The 25000-nt window shown below is 38.1% G+C and overlaps 1 protein-coding gene across 2 annotated transcripts in view; it reads left to right on the top strand.

Moving 5' to 3' along the window:
• Positions 1-25000, top strand: part of LOC133614516 (neurobeachin-like) — a 726573-nt gene that overhangs the window by 201719 nt on the left and 499854 nt on the right. Inside the window, exons 14-17 of one of the 2 annotated variants that reach the window (XM_061972517.1) lie at positions 12468-12547; positions 18719-18781; positions 21892-21989; positions 22213-22305. In XM_061972517.1, coding sequence (XP_061828501.1) covers positions 12468-12547; positions 18719-18781; positions 21892-21989; positions 22213-22305 — 334 coding nt within the window. The remainder of the gene's footprint in view (positions 1-12467; positions 12548-18718; positions 18782-21891; positions 21990-22212; positions 22306-25000) is intronic. The other variant, XM_061972518.1, reaches the window with a different exon arrangement.

The raw sequence follows: 25000 nt of genomic DNA, 5'->3' as shown, positions 1-25000 counted from the left end.
ACACCGGGATTTCTTACACTGATATCGATTGTCATGTGCCAAAATCAATTAATCAGGTGAAGTTGTCTGATCTCAGCTGTGCTGTGTTGATATGGAAGATCATTTCAAAATATTCAGTCTTGTAAATAGTACTTTTCATGCCGCCTCTCATTGTAGAAATTCATTTTAGTTTGCGTCATATTATGATTTTTTTTTCTAAATGTATAACACTTCCTTGTGGTCTACATAACATGTACCGTATTTTTCGGACTATAAGTCGCAGTTTTTTTCATAGTTTTTCCGGGGGTGCGACTTATACTCAGGAGCGACTTATGTGTGAAATTATTAACACATTACCGTGAAATATCAAATAATATTATTTAGCTCATTCACGTAAGAGACTAGACCAGGGGTGCTCATTACGTCGATCGCGAGCTACCGGTCGATCTCGGAGGGTGTGTCAGTCGATCACCAGCCAGGCATTAAAAAAATAGTCCTGAAAATGAGCGATCATAAATCTTCACTATGACGTCACTTTCGTCACTTGATTGACATTCACGGCACCCGAGGGTCTTCTGAGATGACGCTGGCTGCTGCCAGCTCATTCAAATTACCGACTGGAAGGCGAGAAACACTTTATTTCAACAGACTCTGGCGCCGTACCTGTTGTCAAAACTCCAAAGACCGACTGCACAGTTGCACAATAAAAGCTCTGCTTCATCCTGCCTGCGCTACCAAAATAAGAGTCTCAGAAAGCTGGCGTGCACAAGCTAGCAAGCTACGGAGTTTGCCGACAATGTATTTCTTGTAAAGTGTATACAAAGGAGTACGGAAGCTGGACAAATAAGATGCCAAAAACCAACCACTTTCATGTGGTATTGGACAGAAAGGAGGACTTTTTTCTCCTCCATTCGAAAATGCGGACGTTTTTAGCACCACTGTCTGATTCCAATCAATGCAAGTCATCACAATCAGGTAATACACCAACTTATATTTTTGTCTTCATGAAAGAAAGGAATATATATGTGTTAAACATGCCTGTATTATCTTTAAACACCTTAACTTGTTAACAATATTAACTATATGTGTTAAACATGCTTGCATTATCTTTAAACACCTTAACTTGTTAACAATATTAACTATATGTATTAAACATGCTTGTATTATCTTTAAACACCTTTAACTTGTTAACAATATTAACTAAATGTATTAAACATACTTGTATTATCATTAAACACCTTTAATTTATTAACAATATTAACTATATGTATTAAACATTCTTGTATTATCATTAAACACCTTTAATTTATTAACAATATTAACTATGTGTTAAACATGATTGCATTATCTTTAAACACCTTTAATTTATTAACAATATTAACTATATGTGTTAAACATGCTTGCATTATCATTAAACACCTTTAACTTATTAACAAAAACATATATTTCATAAATAAGTAAATATAAATTTTATATATATGAATGAGGTAGATCCCCACGACTTGATCAATTGAAAAGTAGCTCGCCTGCAGAAAAAGTGTGAGCACCCCTGGACAAGACGTATAAGATTTCATGGGATTTTGCAATTAGGAGTGACAGATTGCTTGGTAAACGTATAGCATGTTCTATATGTTAGTTATTTGAATTACTCTTACCATAACATGTTACGTTAACATACCAGGCACGTTCTCAGTTGGTTATTTATGCCTCATATAACGTACACTTATTCAGCCTGTTGTTCACTCTTCTTTATTTATTTTAAATTGCCTTTGAAATATCTATTCTTGGTGTTGGGTTTTATCAAATACATTTCTCCCAAAAATGCAACTTGTACTCCAGTGCGACTTATATATGTTTTTTTCCTTCATTGTTATGCATTTTCGGCAGGTGCGACTTATACTCCAAAAAATACGGTAATGGTGGTTCTTTGGTCAAAATCTTGCATAGATTATGTTTTACAGACCATCTTTAAAGGGGAACATTATCACCAGACCTATGTGAGCGTCAATATATACCTTGATGTTGCAGAAAAAAGACCATATATTTTTTTAACCGATTTCCGAACTCTAAATGGGTGAATTTTGGCAAATTAAACGCCTTTCTAATATTCGCTATCGGAGCGATGACGTCACATTGTGACGTCACATCGGGAAGCAATCCGCCATTTTCTCAAACACCGAGTCAAATCAGCTCTATTTTCCGTTTTTTCGACTGTTTTCCGCACCTTGGAGACATCATGCCTCGTCGGTGTGTTGTCGGAGGGTGTAACAACACAAACAGGGACGGATTCAAGTTGCACCAGTGGCCCAAAGATGCGAAAATGGCAAGAAATTGGACGTTTGTTCCGCACACTTTACCGATGAAAGCTATGCTACGACAGAGATGGCAAGAATGTGTGGATATCCTGTGACACTCAAAGCAGATGCATTTCCAACGATAAAGTCAAAGAAATCTGCCGCCAGACCCCCATTGAGTCTGCCGGAGTGTGTAAGCAATTCAGGGACAAAGGACCTCGGTAGCACGGCAAGCAATGGCGGCAGTTTGTTCCCGCAGACAAGCGAGCTAAACCCCCTATTGACCCTAGCCTGCTGACATCAACTCCAAAACTGGACGGATCAGCTTTCAGGAAAAGAGCGCGGATGAGGGTATGTCTACAGAATATATTAATTGATGAAAATTGGGCTGTCTGCACTCTCAAAGTGCATGTTGTTGCCAAATGTATTTCATATGCTGTAAACCTAGTTCATAGTTGTTAGTTTCCTTTAATGCCAAACAAACACATACCAATCGTTGGTTAGAAGGCGATCGCCGAATTCGTCCTCGCTTTCTCCCGTGTTGCTGGCTGTCGTGTCGTTTTCGTCGGTTTCGCTTGCATACGGTTCAAACAGATATGGCTCAATAGCTTCAGTTTCTTCTTCAATTTCGTTTTCGCTACCTGCCTCCACACTACAACCATCCGTTTCAATACATTCGTAATCTGTTGAATGGCTTAAGCCGCTGAAATCCGAGTCTGAATCCGAGCTAATGTCGCTATAGCTTGCTGTTCTTTCCGCCATGTTTGTTTGTGTTGGCATCACTGTGTGACGTCACAGGAAAATGGACGGGTGTATATAACGATGGTTGAAATCAGGCACTTTGAAGCTTTTTTTAGGGATATTGCGCGATGGGTAAAATTTTGAAAAAAACTTCGAAAAATATAATAAGCCACTGGGAACTGATTTTTAATGGTTTTAACCCTTCTGAAATTGTGATAATGTTCCCCTTTAAGTCGCTTTCTGACCGTCTATTCTGGATGTGCCGTTTTGTGGGTTGCCTTTTTAGGTGACTCCACTTCGACTGCATCTTCTCCCCGTCTGTCATGTAGTAGTTTTTCGAGATTCCATATAAGAGTCGACGGACGGATTTAAGTTAGAACTATACACAACCGTATTTTTCAGACTAAATCCTTTTATTTTCTCAAAAATCGACAGTGTGCCTTATGACCCGGTGCGCCTAATGCAGTGTCTTTCAACCTTTTTTGAGCCAAGTCACATTTTTTGCGTTGAAAAAATCCGGAGGCTCACCACCAGCAGAAATCATGAAACAATTTAACTCAGTTGACAGTAAAAAGTCGTCGCAATTGTTGGATATGAATTTAAACTATAACCGAGCATGCATCACTATAGCTCTTGTCTCAAAGTAGGTGTACTGTCACGACCTGTCACATCACACCATGACTTATTTTGAGTTTTTTTGGTTGTGCTCCTGTGTTTTAGTTCTTGTCTTGCACTCCTATTTTGGTGGCTTTCTCTGTTTTTTGGTATTTTCCTGTAGCAGTTTCATGTCTTCTTTTGTGCGATATTTCCCGCACCTGCTTTGTTATAGCAATCAAGAATATTTCAGTTATTTTTATTCTTCTTTGTGGGGACATTGTTGATTGCCATGTCATGTTCGGATGTACATTGTGGACGCCGTCTTTGCTCCACAGTAAGTCTTTGCTGTCGTCCAGCATTCTGTTTTTGTTTACTTTGTAGCCAGTTCAGTTGTAGTTTCGTTCTGCATAGCCTTCCCTAAGCTTCAATGCCTTTTCTTAGGGGCACTCACCTTTTGGTTTAAGTATTAGACACATTTTTATCTGCACGCTGCCTCCCGCTGTTTCCCACATCTACACAGCAATTAGCTACCGGCTGCCACCTACTAATATGGAAGAGTATTACATGATTACTCAACAACAACACATAACACTAGTGCGCCGTGAGATACAGTGGTTGACAAACACTGGCCTAATGTAAGTATTAAGTACATTACCGACCTCGAAGCAATTTTATTTGGTACATGGTGTGTACCAGTAGATGGCAGTCACACCTAAGATATACCTGTGGACTGCAGGTCGACGCCTGTTCAATAAATGACGCTAGCATGCAAGCAACACCAAAACGTTTAATGTTCATTGAGAATATAAAACATTACAGAAGGCATTTCAAAATCTGTCAAAATGTTGCAAGTACGACTTTGGTAAGCTACGCAGCCGCACAGCTTGAAGGAATGCGGAGCATTACGGCTACCATAGTCAGACGTACTATGCTTCAACATACGGGTATTATTATGGTGTGTGAATAAGCACTCCATAATGGCACCTATTAGGAAAAATATTGTATGCCGTTTTGTTTCGCAATATTATGCAAAACCAACTTTTCTCACCTATTGGTTCCTGCTGTTGTGTATTTGGAATCTGCATAAGTCCCGAACATTTGCACGGGTCTGCCATTGTAGCCCGCGTCGTAGTCAATAAGCTCCTTATTTTTCTCTATCCTCTTGTTGTGGGGCATTCATCCTCTGCTGTTGCCATTTCTAATATAAAGTAGCATACAGTTCTACCTTATATCTGTCAGTAGACTCGCTATGGAAGCGCTAAAAACTACCGGTACTGTAGACGCCCTCAAAGTGGAGCTACGTAAATAAGACCGCCCAGTAAATGGCGTTTCCTGCAGAGCCTGTTAGAAAGCGGCTTGAAAAGGATCTGTAGAACATAATCCATGCAACATTTTGACCAAAGAACCGCCATTACATGTTACGTAGCCCAGTGGTCCCCAACCTTTTTGTAGCTGCAGACCGGTCAACGCTTAAAAATTTCTCCCACGGACCGGTGTTTTTTTTTTTGTTGTTTTTTTTTGTTTTTTGTTTTTTGTTTTTTCATAAAGATATACAATCATGTGTGCTTACGGACTGTATTCCTGCAGACTGTATTGATCTATATTGATATATAATGTATATATTGTGTTTTTTATGTTGATTTAATTACAAATATTACTATTATTATTATTTTTTTCTCTTGTGCGGCTTGGTGGTTGGGGACCACTGATGTAGACCACAAGGAAGTTTTTTAAATGTAGAAAAAAAATCATAAAATTACCCCTTTAATGCACCTTATAAACGGATGCACCTTTTGTATGAAAATAGACCTGATAGACCCACTCATCGGCAGTGGGCCTTATACGGTGCGCCCGAAAAATACGCTAGGTCTTATTAGAAATGGTAACAGCGAAGGATGCATGTGCATGTACGAGCCAGTCTGCCCCACAACAAGAGGATAGAGAAAATGAAGGAACTTATTGACTTACAGTAAATTATGTGGAGCTATCCGCTGATGTCACAACTGGGGGGAAAAACGCCACAAATTGGGCAAACTTCAAACGGCTCGTTTGGAGGAAGTATGAGGAAAGGCAAGATTGTTTTATAAATATCTCTGCCATACCTCCATACTTTGATTTCACATTTTCGGAACTTTTAATGATCCCAAATACTCAAAAAGAGGCACCAATTGGTAAGAAAAGTCGGTTTTGCCTTTTAGATCGCCTTTAAGAGTTTATAGTAACGTAGCAACTTATGTAATCATTGCTACATAAATGATAAATAATGATAAATGGGTTATACTTGTATAGCGCTTTTCTACCTTCAAGGTACTCAAAGTACTTTGACAGTAACCAGCAACCCTCCGATTGCTGGCACGGCCACTCTACCAACTTCGCCACGCCGTCCCCCTAAACAACATAAACATAAACAACATAACATTATAATCAATGCTATATTATAAAAATATGAATATTGTCTAATAAAGATAGCTACAGTTTTGGCTCAGGTTTTGTACGCCCCACTTTTCTTGGTTTTCTACGAAAGTTCTTACCAAAACGTTTACCCCAGTGTCTTTATCAGTGTCTCAGTTATTGTAATGCCAAATATTGTATGTTACAAACAAGTCTTTTTATTGGCATTTATTATACCGCCGAAGGTATTTATTATACATTAGAAGCAATACTTCTCACTTGAGATGTCCGATAATGTCGGCCTGCCGATATTATCGTCCGATAAATGCTTTAAAATGTATAATCGGAAATTATCGGTATCGGTTTTATTATCGGTATCGTTTATTTTTTTTATTTATTTTTTTTACTAAATTAACATAAAAAACACAAGATACACTTACAATTAGTGCACCAACCCAAAAAACCTTCCTCCCCCATTTACACTCATTCACACAAAAGGGTTGTTTTTTTCTGTTATTAATATTCTGGTTCCTACATTATATATCAATATATATCAATACAGTCTGCAAGGGATACAGTCCGTAGGCACACATGATTGTGCTGGTCCACTAATAGTACTAACCTTTAACAGTTAATTTGACTCATTTTCATTAATCACTAGTTTCTATGTAACTGTTTTTATATTGTTTTACTTTCTTTTTTATTCAAGAAAATGTTTTTAATTTATTTATCTTATTTTATGATTTTTTTTAAAAAGGACCTTATCTTCACCATACCTGGTTGTCCAAATTAGGCATAATAATGTGTTAATTCCACCACTGTATATATCGGTATCGGTTGATATCGGTATCGGTAATTAAGAGTTGGACAATATCGGATATCGACAAAAAGCCATTATCGGACATCCCTACTTCTCACCCACTCTGGATCGGGTGAAGAGCAGCCGCGGTAATCGACTCTTACAGCTCTGAACTAGCATTTTAGCTGCAGCAAGTACTTTTTGACTGAAGCTATCAGACTTTCCGCTGATTTTATTTATTTATTCATTTTTAACTACTCTTAGAAGATTTTTTGCGGGCGCATGTTTTATGTTTTAATGCTATGGCAAAAAAAACCAAAAGCTCTCTTCATCTAAACAAATAATTCCAAAATTTAACTCTGCAATTTAATAACTCTGCAATTTTTTTATTGACTATGACTCCAAATTTGCAAAATTATTATATATTTGGTAAAAAAAAAAAAAAAAAAAGGAGAGAAACGCTGTTAAATTCAGGGGAAAAAAATTGTAACAGTACCGTTTGTGTGGCTCTCTACTACCCTCCCCTCCTCTGTCTCTGCTCATCGCTGTCTTTGCCACTAAAAGCTTGTATTAATATTTTTGGGTGTCTAGAACAGATTGATTTATATGACTTTTATGGGGGGGGGATTTTAGAACGTCAACGAAACAAAACCAAAACAAAAAAATAAACTGAGGTAAAAAGCTTAAATTTTAGCATAAATCAATAATAGTCGTACAATAAAATTATTATGGTATTTGTAATGCATTGTTTACGACTCAAACTATAAAGTAAGTATAGCATCGGTAATAAAGGGCTCTGTTTTTCTTGGTACCGCACGATTTGATTCGATTCTTGGGGATAACAATTGGTTTCAGAATCAATACTCGATTCAAAACTATTCTCTACTCAAAATCAATACTTTTTTAAATAACATTGGTTGCCAGTTCTATAAATAACTACATTCCTCCATAAAATAGATGAACAGCTCTGATAAACTTCTTTATTACTTAATAGAAAACCGGTTTTGTTTAATCAAATTCTACCAAAAAATGTAATCAAGTCAAATACAAATAAAGCAACAAGAGTTGCGTTTGACACTTCACTTTTGTAAAGTAAATCTGTACAGCTGATATGATCATCTACATCAACAATGTGATTTGCTTGAGTGGCTGGACAGGACAGATAAAAAAAAATAAAAATAAAGTACAATCAAATGTTTGATTTTTCGTCTAAGAATTGTTACAAATAAGATCCGCGATTCATTCCAAAATAAAAAAAATTTCACACCCCTAGTAGGGCTGCGACTCTTTGGGTCTCCCACGATTCGATTCAATATCGATTCTTGGGGTCACGATTCGATTATAAATCGAATTTTTTGATTCAACGCGATTCAAAAACGATATTTTTCCCGATTCAAAACGATTCTTTATTCATTCAATACATAGGATTTCAGCAGGATCTACCCCAGTCTGCTGACATGCAAGCAGAGTAGTAGATTTTTGTAAAAAGCTTTTATAATTGTAAAGGACAACGTTTAATCAACTGATTGCAATAATGTAAATTTGTTTTAACTATTAAATGAACCAAAAATATGACTTATTTTATCTTTGTGAAAATATTGGACACTTATGAGATGTGATGCAAGTGTAAGCCACTGTGACACTATTGTTCTTTTTTTTTTTACATTTTTTTTTATAAATGTCTAATGATAATGTCAATGAGGGATTTTTAATCAGTGCTGTGTTGAAATTGTTACTAATATTGATACTGTTGTTGATAATCATTTTTGTTTCACTACTTTTGGATTGTTCTGTGTCGTGTTTGTGTCTCCTCTCAATTGCTCTGTTTATTGCAGTTCTGAGTGTTGCTGGGTCGGGTTTGGTTTTGGAATTGGATTGCATTGTTATGGTATTGCTGTGTATTGTTTTGTTGGATTGATTAATAAAAAAATAAAATAAAATAAAAAAATAGATTTTTGAAAAATGAGAATCGATACTGAATCGTACGACGTGAGAATTGCGATTTGAATTCGAATCGATTTTTTTCCCCACACCCTTAACCCCTAGTATCATATCTGTAGGAGCATTTGAAGTATCGGCCAACAAACACAACCCTAAAGTTGTACAAGTTTCAGGGTAATAAAACAACACATTTCTCTGTTTCGCCACCTCAAAAGGTAGACAAAAAGTGTGATAATCAATCAATCAATCAATCAATGTTTATTTATATAGCCCTAAATCACAAGTGTCTCAAAGGGCTGCACAAGCCACAACGACATCCTCGGTACAGAGCCCACATAAGGGCAAGGAAAAACTCACCGCAGTGGGACGTCGATGTGAATGACTATGAGAAACCTTGAAGAGGACCGCATATGTGGGTAACCCCCCCCCCCCTCTAGGGGAGACCGAATGCAATGGATGTCGAGTGGGTCTGACATAATATTGTGAGAGTCCAGTCCATAGTGGATCCAGCATAACAGTAAGAGTCCAGTCCACAGTGGGGTCAGCAGGAAACCATCCCGAGCGGAGACGGGTCAGCAGCGCAGAGATGTTCCCAACCGATACACAGGCGAGCGGTCCACCCCGGGTCCCGACCCCAGACAGCCAGCACCCCATCCATGGCCACCGGACCTGTGTGTCTCCCCCCTCCACAAGGGATAGGGGGGAGCAGGGGAGAAAAGAAAAGAAACGGCAGATCAACTGGTCTAAAAAAAGGGGGTCTATTCAAAGGCTAGAGTATACAAATGAGTTTTAAGATGGGACTTAAATGCTTCTACTGAGGTAGCATCTCTAACTGTTACCGGGAGGGCATTCCATAGTACTGGAGCCCGAATAGAAAACGCTCTATAGCCCGCAGACTTTTTTTGGGCTCTGGGAATCACTAATAAGCCGGAGTTCTTTGAACGCAGATTTCTTGCCGGGACATATGGTACAATGCAATCGACAAGATAGGACGGAGCTAGACTGTGTAGTATTTTATACGTAAGTAGTAAAACCTTAAAGTCACATCTTAAGTGCACAGGAAGCCAGTGCAGGTGAGCCAGTATAGGCGTAATATGATCAACCTTTCTTGTTCTTGTCAAAAGTCTAGCAGCCGCATTTTGTACCAACTGTAATCTTTTAATGCTAGACATAGGGCAGGGGTCGGCAACCCGCGGCTCTAGAGCCGCATGCGGCTCTAGCGCCGCCCTAGTGGCTCTCTGGAGCTTTTTAAAAAAATTATAAAAAATGGAAAAAGATGAGGGGGAAAAAAATCTATTTTTTGTTTTAATATGGTTTCTGTAGGAGGACAAACATGACACAAACCTCCCTAATTGTTTCAAAGCACACTGTTTATATTAAACATGCTTCACTGATTCGAGTATTTGGCGAGCGCCGTTTTGTCCTACTAATTTTGGCGGTCCTTGAACTCACCGTAGTTTGTTTACATGTATAACTTTCTCCGACTTTATAGGACGTGTTTTATGCCACTTCTTTTTCTGTCTCATTTTGTCCACCAAACTTTCCACAGAGGTGAGTTTTGTTGATGTTATTGACTTGTGTGGAGTGCTAATCAGGCATATTTGGTCACTGCATGACTGCAAGCTAATCGATGCTAACATGCTATTTAGGCTAGCTATATGTACATATTGCATCATTATGCCTCATTTGTAGCTATATTTGAGGTCATTTAGTTTCCTTTAAGTCCTCTTAATTCAATTTATATCTCATGACACACTATCTGTATGTAATATGGCTTTTAATTTTTTGCGGCTCCAGACAGATTTGTTTTTGTATTTTTGGTCCAATATGGCTCTTTTAACATTTTGGGTTGCCTACCCCTGACATAGGGAGACCCGAAAATAATACGTTACAGTAATCGAGACGAGACGTAACGAACGCATGAATAATGATCTCAGCGTCGCTAGTGGACAAAATGGAACGAATTTAGCGATATTACGGAGATGAAAGAAGGCCGTTTTAGTAACACTCTGAATGTGTGAGTCAAAGGAGAGAGTTGGGTCGAAGATAATACCCAGATTCTTTGCCGAGTCGCTTTGTGTAATTGTTTGGTTGTCAAATGTTAAGGTGGTATTATTAAATAAATGTCGGTGTTTAGCAGGACCGATAATCAGCATTTCCGTTTTCTTAGTGTTGAGTTGCAAGAAGTTAGCAGACATCCATTGTTTAATTTCATTAAGACACGCTCCAGCTGACTACAATCCGGCGTGTTGGTCAGCTTTAGGGGCATGTAGAGTTGGGTGTCGTCAGCATAACAATGAAAGCTAACACCGTACTTGCGTATGATGTCGCCTAGCGGCAGCATGTAAATACTAAAGAGTGCAGGGCTAAGAACCGAACCCTGGGGGACTCCGCACGTTACCTTAACATAGTCCGAGGTCACATTGTTATGGGAGACGCACTGCATCCTGTCAGTAAGATAAGAGTTAAACCACGACAAGGCTAAGTCTGACATACCAATAATCGCTCTACACTTCCAAGAGCGTCTGCAAGCCGCTGCCATCAGGGCGCCGCCACCTTCATAAAACCATAGAAGAAGAAAATAGAATGCATTATATATGACTGTGGTATAAATTGTCCTGGCTGTGCTGTACAGTAAAATAACCTTTCTCATAGTCATTAACATTGACGTCCAACTGGGGTGAGTTTTTCCTTGCCCTTATATGGGCTCTGCACCGAGGATGTCGTTGTGGCTTGTGCAGCCCTTTGAGACACTTGTGATTTAGGGCTATATAAATAAACATTGATTGATTGATTGATTGATAATCAACTGTGAATGTGAGGAGCCTCGCATCCCAGTCACACAAACTAACCTGTCCTCAGCTTTGGGGCTTTTATGATGCAGTAGTCATTAGGTTTTAATTCACGTTATTTGTTGGCAAACATTGAGTGGACCAACATCCCTGAATAGATTGATTTAAGAGCTTCCACCGGAGCTCTTTGAAGTTAACTCAAAAAGAAAAAAAATAATCCTCTTTGTGATCCTTTATTTGGATCTGCACCAACCTGTAATGACTTGATTCCTGGCCCATTACCTCCGTATTCTGTGTCTGTGTAAACATGCTAACCAGCAAACAGCCATCAAACCCTAATGTCCTGATAGAATGTGGTCATTCCATCATGGCACAGCAGTCCTAATTTGGCCCAGACCACCCGAGTAGTTTTTAATTAGATGTTGGCGGGTGTGATGGACAGGTGTGACCTTGGCTTTTAGTGCCTGGGCCACGACATGTCAGCCAAGGCTGACATTTGATACAACATTACCGCTCAATTTATTTTGGCAAGCTGCCTTTACCAACCCTCCCCGAGGCTCGCCGTCGCTGCATGAAATGTTTCGGATATATAGACTTTTTTTCTTTTCCCCCCCTTCACAGCTTCACTGTGCAGAGTTGATGAATGTGCAGTTGTGCATGAGACAATGTTTTTTTAATCATAAGAAGCTGGATTTACTGTTCAAGGCGAGAAAACGTCAGGGTGTGTGCGTGTGTAAAATATGTACCCCTTTCTTCCAAACACAAGGCGTCAGTAGCTCATTACCGTGACTTCAAACAGTAACTCCACATCATTAAAACCAACCAAGAGTAAAATAAGAATGAACAACAGCAACATAAACAAGAAGGCGCTGTACATTATGTTGTTCCGCTACTTTACCTCTTTCTCTCTCGTATTTTCTCCACTCGCCACAGATGGTCCAAGGCCGACCCAGAAAGAAATCATCTCTCTGCGGGCGTTCATGCTTCTCTTCCTCAAGCAACTCATCTTGAAGGTATCTCAAAGTCCCCACTCTGTTATCCTTTTAAAGGCTCCTGCTTTATCCCATTGTCCAATTCTGGCTTCAAAGGTAGCGCCAGTCGTGCCGAAAAGGGTTTTATAGCAATGTTTGCTTTTGAATCGAAACGTGCCTATTATATCAGTAGTATTTTTCAACAATGTTATTGTCAAGGTTGCCACCCCAGCAGGCACAAGACATTAAAAGAACATCGAGGGCTTGTTGAATTAGGTCCTGACGTTGAGCAACTCAAACATAACATTGAAACAACATGCTTTTTGACGACGTTTAATCAATGTTGGGTTCTGACGTTGATCTGACCATTGAATTTTGGTCATTTTGCAACCAATATTCTACAACTCAAACATAACGTTGAAACAACATGCTTTTTGATGACCTTGAATCAATGTTGGGTTCTGACGTTGATTTGACCATTGAATTTTGGTCATTTTGCAACCAATATTCTACAACTCAAACATAACGTTGAAACAACATGCTTTTTGATGACCTTGAATCAATGTTGGGTTCTGACGTTGATTTGACCATTGAATTTTGGTCATTTTGCAACCAATATTCTACAACTCAAACATAACGTTGAAACAACATGCTTTTTGATGACCTTGAATCAATGTTGAGTTCTGACGTTGATTTGACCATTGAATTTTGGTCATTTTCCAACCAATATTCTACAACTCAAACATAACATTGAAACATGCTTTTTGACGACGTTTAATCAATGTTGGGTTCTAATGTTGATTCGACCATTGAATTTTGGTCATTTTCCAACCAATATTCTACAACTCAAACATAACGTTGAAACAACATGCTTTTTGATGACCTTGAATCAATGTTGGGTTCTGACGTTGATTTGACCATTGAATTTTGGTCGTTTCCCAACCAATATGGTACAACACATATATGTTGAAATAACATGCTTTTTGATGATGTTTACTCAATTTGCGTTCTGACGTTGATTTGACCATTGAATTTTGGTCATTTTCCAACCAATATTCTACAACTCAAACATAACTTTGAAACATGCTTTTTGATGACGTTTAATCAATGTTGCGTTCTGACGTTGATTTGACCATTGAATTTTGGTCATTTTCCAACCAATATTCTACAACTCAAACATAACATTGAAACAACATGCTTTTTGATTACCTTGAATCAATGTTGGATTCTAATGTTGATTCGACCATTGAATTTGGGTCATTTTCTGACCAATATTCTACAACACATAAACGTTGAAACAACATGCTTTTTGACGACGTTTAATCAATGTTGTGTTCTGATGTTAATCTGACCATTGAATTTTGGTCATTTTTCAACCAATATTCTACATCTCAAACATAACGTTGAAACATGCTTTTTGATGACGTTTAATCAATGTTGGGTTCTAATGTTGATTCGGCCATTGAATTTGGGTCATTTTGCGACCAATATTGTACAACTCAAAACATAACGTTGAAACAACATGCTTTTTGATGACCTTGAATCAATGTTGGGTTTTGACGTTGATTTGATCATTGAATTTTGGTCATTTTGCAACCAATATTCTACAACTCAAACATAACGTTGAAACATGCTTTTTGATGAAGTTTAATCAATGTTGGGTTCTGACGTTGATCTGACCATTGAATTTTGGTCGTTTCCCAACCAATATGGTGCAACACATACAGTATTCGTTGAAACAACATGCTTTTTGATGACCTTTAATCAATGTTGCGTTCTGACGTTGATTTGACCATTGAATTTTGGTCATTTTCCAACCAATATTCTACAACTCAAACATAACGTTGAAACATGCTTTTTGATGACGTTTAATCAATGTTGGGTTCTAACGTTGATTCGACCATTGAATTTGGGTCATTTTTTTCAACCAAAATTCTACAACTCAAACATAACGTTGAAAAAACATGCTTTTTGATGACCTTGAATCAATGTTGGGTTTTGACGTTGATTTGACCATTGAATTTTGGTCATTTTGCAACCAATATTCTACAACTGAAACATAACGTTGAAACATGCTTTTTGATGAAGTTTAATCAATGTTGGGTTCTAATGTTGATTCGACCATTGAATTTGGGTCATTTTCCAACCAATATTCTACAACTCAAACATAACGTTGAAACATGCTTTTTGATGAAGTTTAATCAATTTTGGGGTCTGATGTTGATTTGACCATTGAATTTGGGTCGTTTCCCAACCAATATGGTACAACACATACAGTATACGTTGAAACAACATGCTTTTTGATGACGTTTAATCAATGTTGCGTTCTGACGTTGATTTGACCATTGAATTTTGGTCATTTTCCAACCAATATTCTACAACTCAAACATAACTTTGAAACATGCTTTTTGATTACATTTAATCAATGTTGGGTATTGACGTTGATTTGACCATTGAATTTTGGTCGTTTACCAACCAATATGGTACAACACATATACGTTGAAACAACAGGCTTTTTGATGACGTTTAATCAATGTTGCGTTCTGATGTTGATTTGACCATTGAATTTTGGTCATTTTCCAACCAATATTCTACAACTCAAACATAACGTTGAAACATGCTTTTTAATGAAGTTTAATCAATGTTGGGTTCTAATGTTGATTCGACCATTGAATTTGGGTAATTTTCCAGCCAATATTCTACAACTCAAACATAACGTTGAAACAACATGCTTGTTGATGACCTTGAATCAATGTTGGGTTTTGACGTTGATTTGACCATTGAATTTTGGTCATTTTGCAATATTCTACAACTCAAACATAACTTTGAAACATGCTTTTTGATGACGTTTAATCAATGTTGGGTTCTAATGTTGATTCGACCATTGAATTTGGGTCATTTTCCAACCAATATTCTACAACTCAAACATAACATTGAAACAACATGCTTTTTGATGACCTTGAATCAATGTTGGGTTTGAAGTTGATTTGACCATTGAATTTGGGTCATTTCCCAACCAATATTCTACAACTCAAACATAACGTTGAAACATGCTTTTTGATGACGTTTAATCAATGTTGGGTTTAATGTTGATTCGACCATTGAATTTGGGTCATTTTCCAACCAATATTTTACAACTCAAACATAACTTTGAAACATGCTTTTTGATTACGTTTAATCAATGTTGGGTTCTAATGTTAATTCGACCATTGAATTTGGGTCATTTCCCAACCAATATTCTGCAACTCAAACATAACGTTGAAACAACATGCTTTTTGATGATGTTTAATCAATTTGCGTTCTGACGTTGATTTGACCATTGAATTTTGGTCATTTTCCAACCAATATTTTACAACTCAAACATAACTTTGAAACATGCTTTTTGATTACGTTTAATCAATGTTGGGTTCTAATGTTGATTCGACCATTGCATTTTGGTCGTTTCCCAACCAATATTGTACAACACATATATGTTGAAACAACATGCTTTTTGATGACGTTTAATCAATGTTGCGTTCTGACGTTGATTTGACCATTGAATTTTTGGTCATTTTCCAAACAATATTCTACAACTCAAACATAACGTTGAAACACGCTTTTTGGTGAAGTTTAATCAATGTTGGGGTCTGATGTTGATTTGACCATTGAATTTGGATCATTTTCAAACCACTATTCTACAACTCAAACATAACGTTGAAACAACATGCTTTTTGACGACGTTTAATCATTGTTGTGTTCCGACGTTGATTTGACCATTGAATTTTGGTCATTTTCCAGCCAATATTCTACAACTCAAACATAACGTTGAAACAACATGCTTGTTGATGACCTTTAATCAATGTTGGGTTCTGACGTTGATTTGACCATTGAATTTTGGTCATTTCCCAACCAATATTCTACAACACATATACGTTGAAACAACATGCTTTTTGATGACCTTGAATAAATGTCGAGTTCTGACGTTGATTTGACCATTGAATTTTGGTCATTTTGCAACCAATATTCTACAACTCAAACATATCTTTGAAACATGCTTTTTGATGATGTTTAATCAATGTTGGGTTTAATGTTGATTCGACCATTGGATTTTGGTCATTTCCCAACCAATACGGTACAACACATATACGTTGAAACAACATGCTTTTTGATGACCTTGAATCAATGTTGGGTTCTGACATTGATTTGACCATTGAATTTTGGTCTTTTTCCAACCAATATACTACAAGACAAATATAACGTTGAAACAACATTCTTTTTGACAACGTTTACAATGTCAGGTTGTGACGTTGATTTTACCATTGAAATTTGGTCATTTCCCAACCAAAAACATGGATCCAATGTTGGACATCAATGTTGTCTCAATTTATAAATGCAACTATTGTGCAACGTTGTTTCAAAGTCAGTTTTAAAGGACATGTATGTATAATCAACATTGTATCAATGTCTTGTGCCTGCTGGGACACGTGCATTTGAAGTGTGCATGTAGTGTTGATGCTGGAATTTAGGTTGTTTAAAATTAGGGATTCACCATTTTGAGAAAAAAAACCTATTTGCAATATTTCTCTCAAATTGCAATTTGATTTGGAATTTTTACATTTTATACATATAAATGCAATCGATCAATTAACATATTCTTCTCTCAATGTGTCACACATTTAAACAGTATGCAATAATTTATTTTAAAACATGTTGGCTTTATGCAGACAGACTCGGGGCTTTTGTCTACATGAGTGGTTCTCAAACTTTTTTCACCAATTACCACTTCAGAAAAAAACTCCCCAAGTACCCCCATAATGACCAACATTAAAATGCAGTAGTGTTATAGGCCTAAGTATTCAAAAAAAACAAATCAGAGGTTTTATTTTCCAAGTATATTTAATATTTTTGACCACTGTAACATTACACACTGAACAGTGACGCTGTGTTGAATACAGGAAAATAAAAAAAACTGCACTTTAATCAAGTGATTCTTTGGCATACCACTGGATGGGGCCCGCGCACCATACCACAGTTTGAGAATCACTGCTCTTAAAATGAAACAATCGATAAAAACACCGTGTTTATAATGTAATTACAAAAAATACATAAATAAATACGAATAAATAAATAAATAATGTAATTACGGCTGCAACAACTAATCGATTAAAATCAATTATACAAATAGTTGGGGATTAATTTAGTCATCGATTCCTTGGATCTATGCTATGCGCATGCGCAGAGGCTACTTTTTATTTTATTATTATTTTATTTTTTTTAATAAACCTGTATTTATAAACTGCAACATTTACAAACAGCTGAGAAACAATAATCAAAATAAATATGGTGCCAATATGCTGTTTTTTTTCAATAAAATACTGGAAATGATATAAATGTAATGTGTCTCTTTTATCCGATTATTAATCGATTAATCGAAGCAATAATCGACAGATTAATCGATTATCAAATTAGTTGTTGGTTGCAGCCCTAAATGTAATGTAATCATAATATATAATATTGCAAGTAACCGTTTAAAATTGTGTTTCTCATGACTGTAGAATTGTTTACCTTTGTACTGTAATTGGAAGGTAAATAATTGTATGATAACTAACGAGATGAATAATATCTCATTTCAAATAAAGGTTTGAGATGTTTATCAAAATGTCTTCTTCTTGTACTTTGTAAACACAAAAACTGGATCATATTACTGCGTTGTTTGACTTTTTTCCGGAATCCATTCCGTAATTTAAGTCCTCACACTAATATGCTGAAGGTCTTAAGTGTTGTACGTGCATGCAAATACGAGCTACATGCTAACATTGTGCTCACTTTTCCACAGCAACATCGGGTAACGTTAGTTTATTCGATTAAGAAAAACTAAAACATTTTCACGGCCCTGGGTGACCAAAACATTATTTCAAGATGTGCAGCAAAGCCTTCTTTCAACACAAAGTAATGGGCGTATGCACAGGGCAGGATAATCTACTCAATGGTTTCTTTTTCATGAAAAGAGTGTTTCTTCTCTCAAAAAGGGAGCAGACAAGCAAGGGAAATATTTTTTTTTTCCACAGATGTTGTGCTCCTTAACATGCTCTGAGGACTCGTATCACTGTTAAGTCACTTTTGCATATTATTACACAATTAGGGCAGTATGTTTGTTGGTGGGGATACTTCCTGTGTGTACTGCACCTCACAATGTTTAATTCATATCTGTCTCCCACTTTTGCGTTCCATCAGGACCGAGGTGTGAAGGAGGACGAGCTGCAGAGCATCCTCAACTATTTGTTAACAATGCATGAGGTACATGCTGCAAGTGTCTTCACACACTGACACTGAGCTCCACGCACGACGTGTCATCTGTGGCTTTTTGTGGCTTTTTCTCTCATCAAATCAAGATCTTTTGAGTCACCCGTGAATATTATGCCGACAATAATAATCTCACCTAGTAAGAAGTGAAAATGGAGAAAACAGCTATAACGGCTTCCACGCTGCCGGGCAGATTTTCTGCAAGGCTGTATATGGCGTCACATCCTTGCAAGTAAAATCACACTTTTTGTGTGCGCGTGAACTAATTTTACGCTTGCGCAAACTCTCTGGGTGTGTCTTACTGCTTGTGCGTGGACTGTGTATGCCCCCGCCATGTGTCTTTCTCTTTCTCTTTAGAGTCTAACTTTAAATCAAAATTACCCTTTACAATGGAACCTTGATTTACCAACGCCTATTTTTGCGATCTGTTTACATCCTTTACACACAGGCGTGGCCATTTCGAAGCGCTTCGACGGCAAGCGGCACTTCTGGCGTGTTTATTTCCACAATTGTCGTACATTGCTCCGGTCAGAGCTGTGTCAGCCTGTCTAGGAGATAACTTTGATCAGAAATGGTTAAAATTAGAGATGTTCGATAATGGCTTTTTTGCCGATATCCGATATTGTCCAACTCTTAATTACCGATTCCGATATCAACCGATATATACAGTCGTGGAATTAACACATTATTATGCCTAATTTTGTTGTGATGCCCCGCTGGATGCATTAAACAATGTAACAAGCTTTTCCAAAATAAATCAACTCAAGTTATGGAAAAAAAATGCCAACATGGCACTGCCATATTTATTGTTGAAGTCACAAAGTGCATTATTTTTTTTAACATGCCTCAAAACAGCAGCTTGGAATTTGGGACATGAGAAGATTGAGGTGGGCGGGGTAGGGGGTAGCGGGGGGTGTATATTGTAGCGTCCCGGAAGAGTTAGTGCTGCAAGGGATTCTGGGTATTTGTTCTGTTGTGTTACGGTGCGGATGTTCTCCCGAAATGTGTTTGTCATTCTTGTTTGGTGTGGCGCATATTTGTAACAGTATTAAAGTTGTTTATACGGCCACCCGCAGTGTGACCTGTATGGCTGTTGACCAAGTATGCTTGGCATTCACTTGTGTGTGTGAAAAGCCGTAGATATTATGTGATTGGGCCGGCACGTAAAGGCAGTGCCTTTAAGGTTATTGGCGCTCTGTACTTCTCCCGACGTTTACCACTCCGTACAGCGGCGTTTTAAAAAGTCATAAATTTTACTTTTTTAAAACAGATACCGATACTTTCCGATATTACATTATAAAGCATTTATCGTCCGATAATATCGGCAGTCCGATATTATCGGACATCTCTAAAAATTACCCATTACAGTGGAACCTTGATTTACCAACGCCTATTTTTGCGACCTGTTTACATCCTGTACACACGGGCGTGGCCATTTCGAAGCGCTTCGACGGCAAGCGGCACTTCTGGCGTGTTTATTTCCACAATTGTCGTACATTGCTCCGGTCAGAGCTGTGTCAGCTTGTCAGAGATCACTTTGTCTGATCAGAAATGGTTAAAATGTGTCTAAACTCTTACAGTCTCGCAGCTTACAGCTTCGGATTGCTAGACGACCGCTTTGAGCTAGCGTTTTAGCAAGTTAGCTTCCGGTTTGCGGCACCTTCAATTTGAGGATTTTATCAGCAAAGTGGGCTTTGTTCCGCAGCAAGTCCTTAATTGTGATGAGACCAAAAAAGATGCCGGAGCGGACATTTATTACAGCGGAGGAAAGGGCACTACCGGGACACAAGCCGATGAAGGATCGCCTCACACTGCTAGTTTGTGCTAACGCTAGCGGTGACTATGTGAAGCCACTGCTCACTTATCACTCTGAAACTCCCAGAGTGTTCAACAATGCCACAAATATTCGCATACACGGGGTAAAATGATTTTCCTTTTGTTCGATTCTTTGGGTTAATGATTCAATTTAGAATAGATTCAATGCTTTTTAATAACATTGGGTGCCAGTTCTGCGAATAACTACATTTCTCTATAAAATAAAAAAAATTGCTGTGATGAATTTCTATATTACTTAAAAGAAAACTGCATTTGTTGAATAAAATTCCACCCAAACATTTAATAAAGTCAAATACAAATAAGGCAACGAGAGAAGTAAAATAACACTTCTCTTTTCTAAAGTAAATCTGTACATTAAGATATGATCATCTACATCAACTATATGATTTGTCTGTGTGGCTGAATAGGACAGATTTAAAATAAAATAATATATTAAAATATATATGCTTTTATTTAAAAAAATATATATATATTTGAATTTTTTTAATCGATTAGGAATTGTGATTCGTTTAAAGATAGATTTATTTTTTTGATACTCCTATAAGCTAACCATGACAATAGTTGAATTCTGCATGGACAGATTGCCTTTGCCTTCACTCCCTATATATATATATATATATATATATATATATATATATATATATATATATATATATATATACCTGGGGATAGGTTGATTGGCAACACTAAATTGGCCCTAGTGTGTGAATGTGAGTGTGAATGTTGTCTGTCTATCTGTGTTGGCCCTGCGATGAGGTGGCGACTTATCCAGGGTGTACCCCGCCTTCCGCCCGATTGTAGCTGAGATAGGCTCCAGCGCCCCCCACGATCCCGAAGGGAATAAGCGGTAGAAAATGGATGGATGTGTATATATATATGTGTGTATATATATATATATATATATATATATATATATATATATATATATATACATACATACACACACACACACACACACACACACACACACACACACACACACACACACACACACACACACACACACACACACACACACCGCACTTTCCGTGCGCGCGATGATTTTTAGACAATAAGATTTGCCTGAGCGGCTCGGAGACACCGTGAGTAGCTAGCGGTACAAAGTGAATAAGAAAAGACATCAAAAAATATATTTTTAAAAAAATTATTATTATTATTATTTTTTTTAATACTTGGGACTTCCCGCGGGCCTGATTTTGGACGCTGGCGGGCCGTAGTTTGGGGACCCCTGTTATACACTGTCTGTAAGTCATGATTGTGGTCTGCAGGATGAGAACCTGCACGACGTGTTACAGCTGGTGGTCGCCCTCATGTCTGAGCACCCCGCCTCCATGATCCCCGCTTTTGACCAGAGGAATGGAATACGGTGAGTCGGAGGAAGGAGGTCATGCTTTGGCTGCGATTAAGTGCTCGCGTTACCACCCGTGTGGCTCATGCATGATTCATATGTTGATGTGTAACAGAACGCGTAACAACGTTTGCATGTGAGTTTCACCATCGAGGCGTGTTGATCTAGGCCATTTTTTTTTTTTTCTTTAAGTGTTCTGTATGTGCCATTGCCAGCTTTTGTGTTTTGTGTGTTTTTGCAGGGTGATCTATAAACTCATGGCCTCCAAGAGTGAAAGCATTCAAGTGCAATCCCTCAAAGTGCTGGCGTACTTCCTCAAGCATTTGGGACACAAGTAAGTGACCTTTGTGCGTCAACGCCGTGCCGTTGTTACGATGCCTTCAAGTGACGCTGCGGCTGTGGGACACAGCGGTGTGATGCAATATGTTGTCATTAGCCCGAGCATAATAATAATACTGATGGCTTCTTAGTTAGTGTGCAGTGATGTGAAACCACTCTACATCATACTGACAGGTGTTCCTAGTTTTTGGTTACCTTGTTAAATTAGGTAAACTTTTTTCCACAAAGGTTCGTATACTGAATGATAAAATAACGTGACTGGCCACTTTGATAAAGTTTGTACTTTAAAGATGTTAAAACTACGGATGTCCGATAATGGCTTTTTTGCCGATATTCCGATATTGTCCAACTCTTAATTACCGATTCCGATATCAACCGATGCCGATACATACAGTCGTGGAATTAACACATTATTATGCCTAATTTTGTTGTGATGCCCCGCTGGATGCATTAAACAATGTAACAAGGTTTTCCAAAATAAATCAACTGAAGTTATGGAAAAAAATGCCAACCTGGCACTGCCATATTTATTATTGAAGTCACAAAGTGCATAATTTTTTTTTAACATGCCTCAAAACAGCAGCTTGGAATTTAGGTTGAAGTGGGCGGAGTTGGGTGGGTGGTGTTTTAGGGGGTATGGGGTAGCGGGGGGTGTATATTGTAGCGTCCCGGAAGAGTTAGTGCTGCAAGGGGTTCTGGGTATTTGTTCTGTTGTGTTTATGTTGTGTTACGGTGCGGGTGTTCTCCCGAAATGTGTTTGTCATTCTTGTTTGGTGTAGGTTCACAGTGTGGCGCATATTTGTAACAGTGTTAAAGTTGTTTATACGGCCACCCTCAGTGTGACCTGTATGGTTGTTGACCAAGTATGCGATGTATTCACTTGTGTGTGTGAAAAGCTGAGATATTATACGGCATTCAATCAATCGCAACTGGACTGCTTGGTTTGTCTTAGAAAACGTTTGGCCTCTCGTCCAAGTAGGCTTCATCAGTTCATGCTCATAGACTTATATTGGCCAGATCTAGTCTCAGACGTAGATTGGTCAGATCTAGTCCCGCGGCTGGTGCCAAAACCCCAAATATTTATACTCCCAATACCAGAAGAGCGTGCCAGGGCAAGGATGATAAGGCGATACCATCCTTGCCAGGCCACAGTATAAATATTTGTGGTTTTGGCACCAGCCACTAGACTAGATCTGACCAATCTAAGTCTAAGACTAGGTCTGACCAATCTAAGTCTGAGACTAGATCTGACCAATCTACGTCTGAGACTAGATCTGACCAATCTAAGTCTGAGACTAGATCTGACCAATCTAAGTGTGAGACTAGATCTGACCAATCTAAGACTGAGACCTGACCAATCTAAGTCTGAGACTAGATCTGACCAATCTAAGACTGAGACCTGACCAATCTAAGTGTGAGACTAGATGTGACCAATCTAAGTCTGAGACTAGATGTGACCAATCTAAGTCTGAGACTAGATGTGACCAATCTCAGTCTGAGACTACATCTGACCAATCTAGGTCTGAGACTATATCTGACCAATACAAGTCTGAAACTAGATGTGACCAATCTAAGTCTCAGACTAGATGTGACCAATCTAAGTCTGAGACTAGATGTGACCAATCTAAGTCTGAGACTCGATGTGACCAACTATGCCTGAGACTAGATTTGACCAATCTAAGTCTGAGACTAGATTTGACCAATCTAAGTCTGAGACTAGATTTGACCAATCTAAGTCTGAGACTAGATGTGACCAATCTAAGTCTGAGACTAGATGTGACCAATCTAAGTCTGAGACTAGATGTGACCAATCTAAGTCTGAGACTAGATTTGACCAATCTAAGTCTGAGATTAGATTTGACCAATCTAAGTCTGAGATTAGATTTGACCAATCTAAGTCTGAGACTTGATTTGACCAATCTAAGTCTGAGACTTGATTTGACCAATCTAAGTCTGAGACTTGATTTGACCAATCTAAGTCTGAGACTTGATTTGACCAATCTAAGTCTGAGACTTGATTTGACCAATCTAAGTCTGAGACTAGATTTGACCAATCTAAGTCTGAGACTAGATTTGACCAATCTAAGTCTGAGACTAGATCTGACCAATCTAAGTCTGAGACTAGATCTGACCAATCTAAATCTGAGACTAGATCTGACCAATCTAAATCTGAGACTAGATCTGACCTACCTAAGTCTGAGACTAGATTTGACCGATCAAAGTCTGAGACTAGATTTGACCAATTTAAGTCTGGGACTAGGTCTGACCAATCTAAGTCTGAGACTAGATTTGACCAATCTAAGTCTGAGACTAGATCTGACCTACCTAAGTCTGAGACTAGATCTGACCTACCTAAGTCTGAGACTAGATTTGACCGATCTAACTCTGAGACTAGATTTGACCAATCTAACTCTGAGACTAGATTTGACCAATCTAACTTTGGGACTAGATTTGACCAATCTAAGTCTGAGACTAGATTTGACCAATCTAAGTCTGAGACTAGATCTGACCTACCTAAGTCTGAGACTAGATCTGACCTACCTAAGTCTGAGACTAGATCTGACCAACCTAAGTCTGAGAACAGATCTGACCAATCTAAGTCTGAGACTAGATTTGACCAATCTAAATCGGAGACTAGATTTGACCAATCTAAGTCTGAGACTAGATTTGACCAATCTAAATCTGAGACT

Source organism: Nerophis lumbriciformis, linkage group LG17 (assembly GCF_033978685.3).
Source record: "Nerophis lumbriciformis linkage group LG17, RoL_Nlum_v2.1, whole genome shotgun sequence".
NCBI classification, from domain to species: Eukaryota; Metazoa; Chordata; class Actinopteri; order Syngnathiformes; family Syngnathidae; genus Nerophis; species Nerophis lumbriciformis.
Note: the sequence above shows the minus strand (reverse complement) of the source record. Positions and strands in the feature narration are given on the sequence as shown.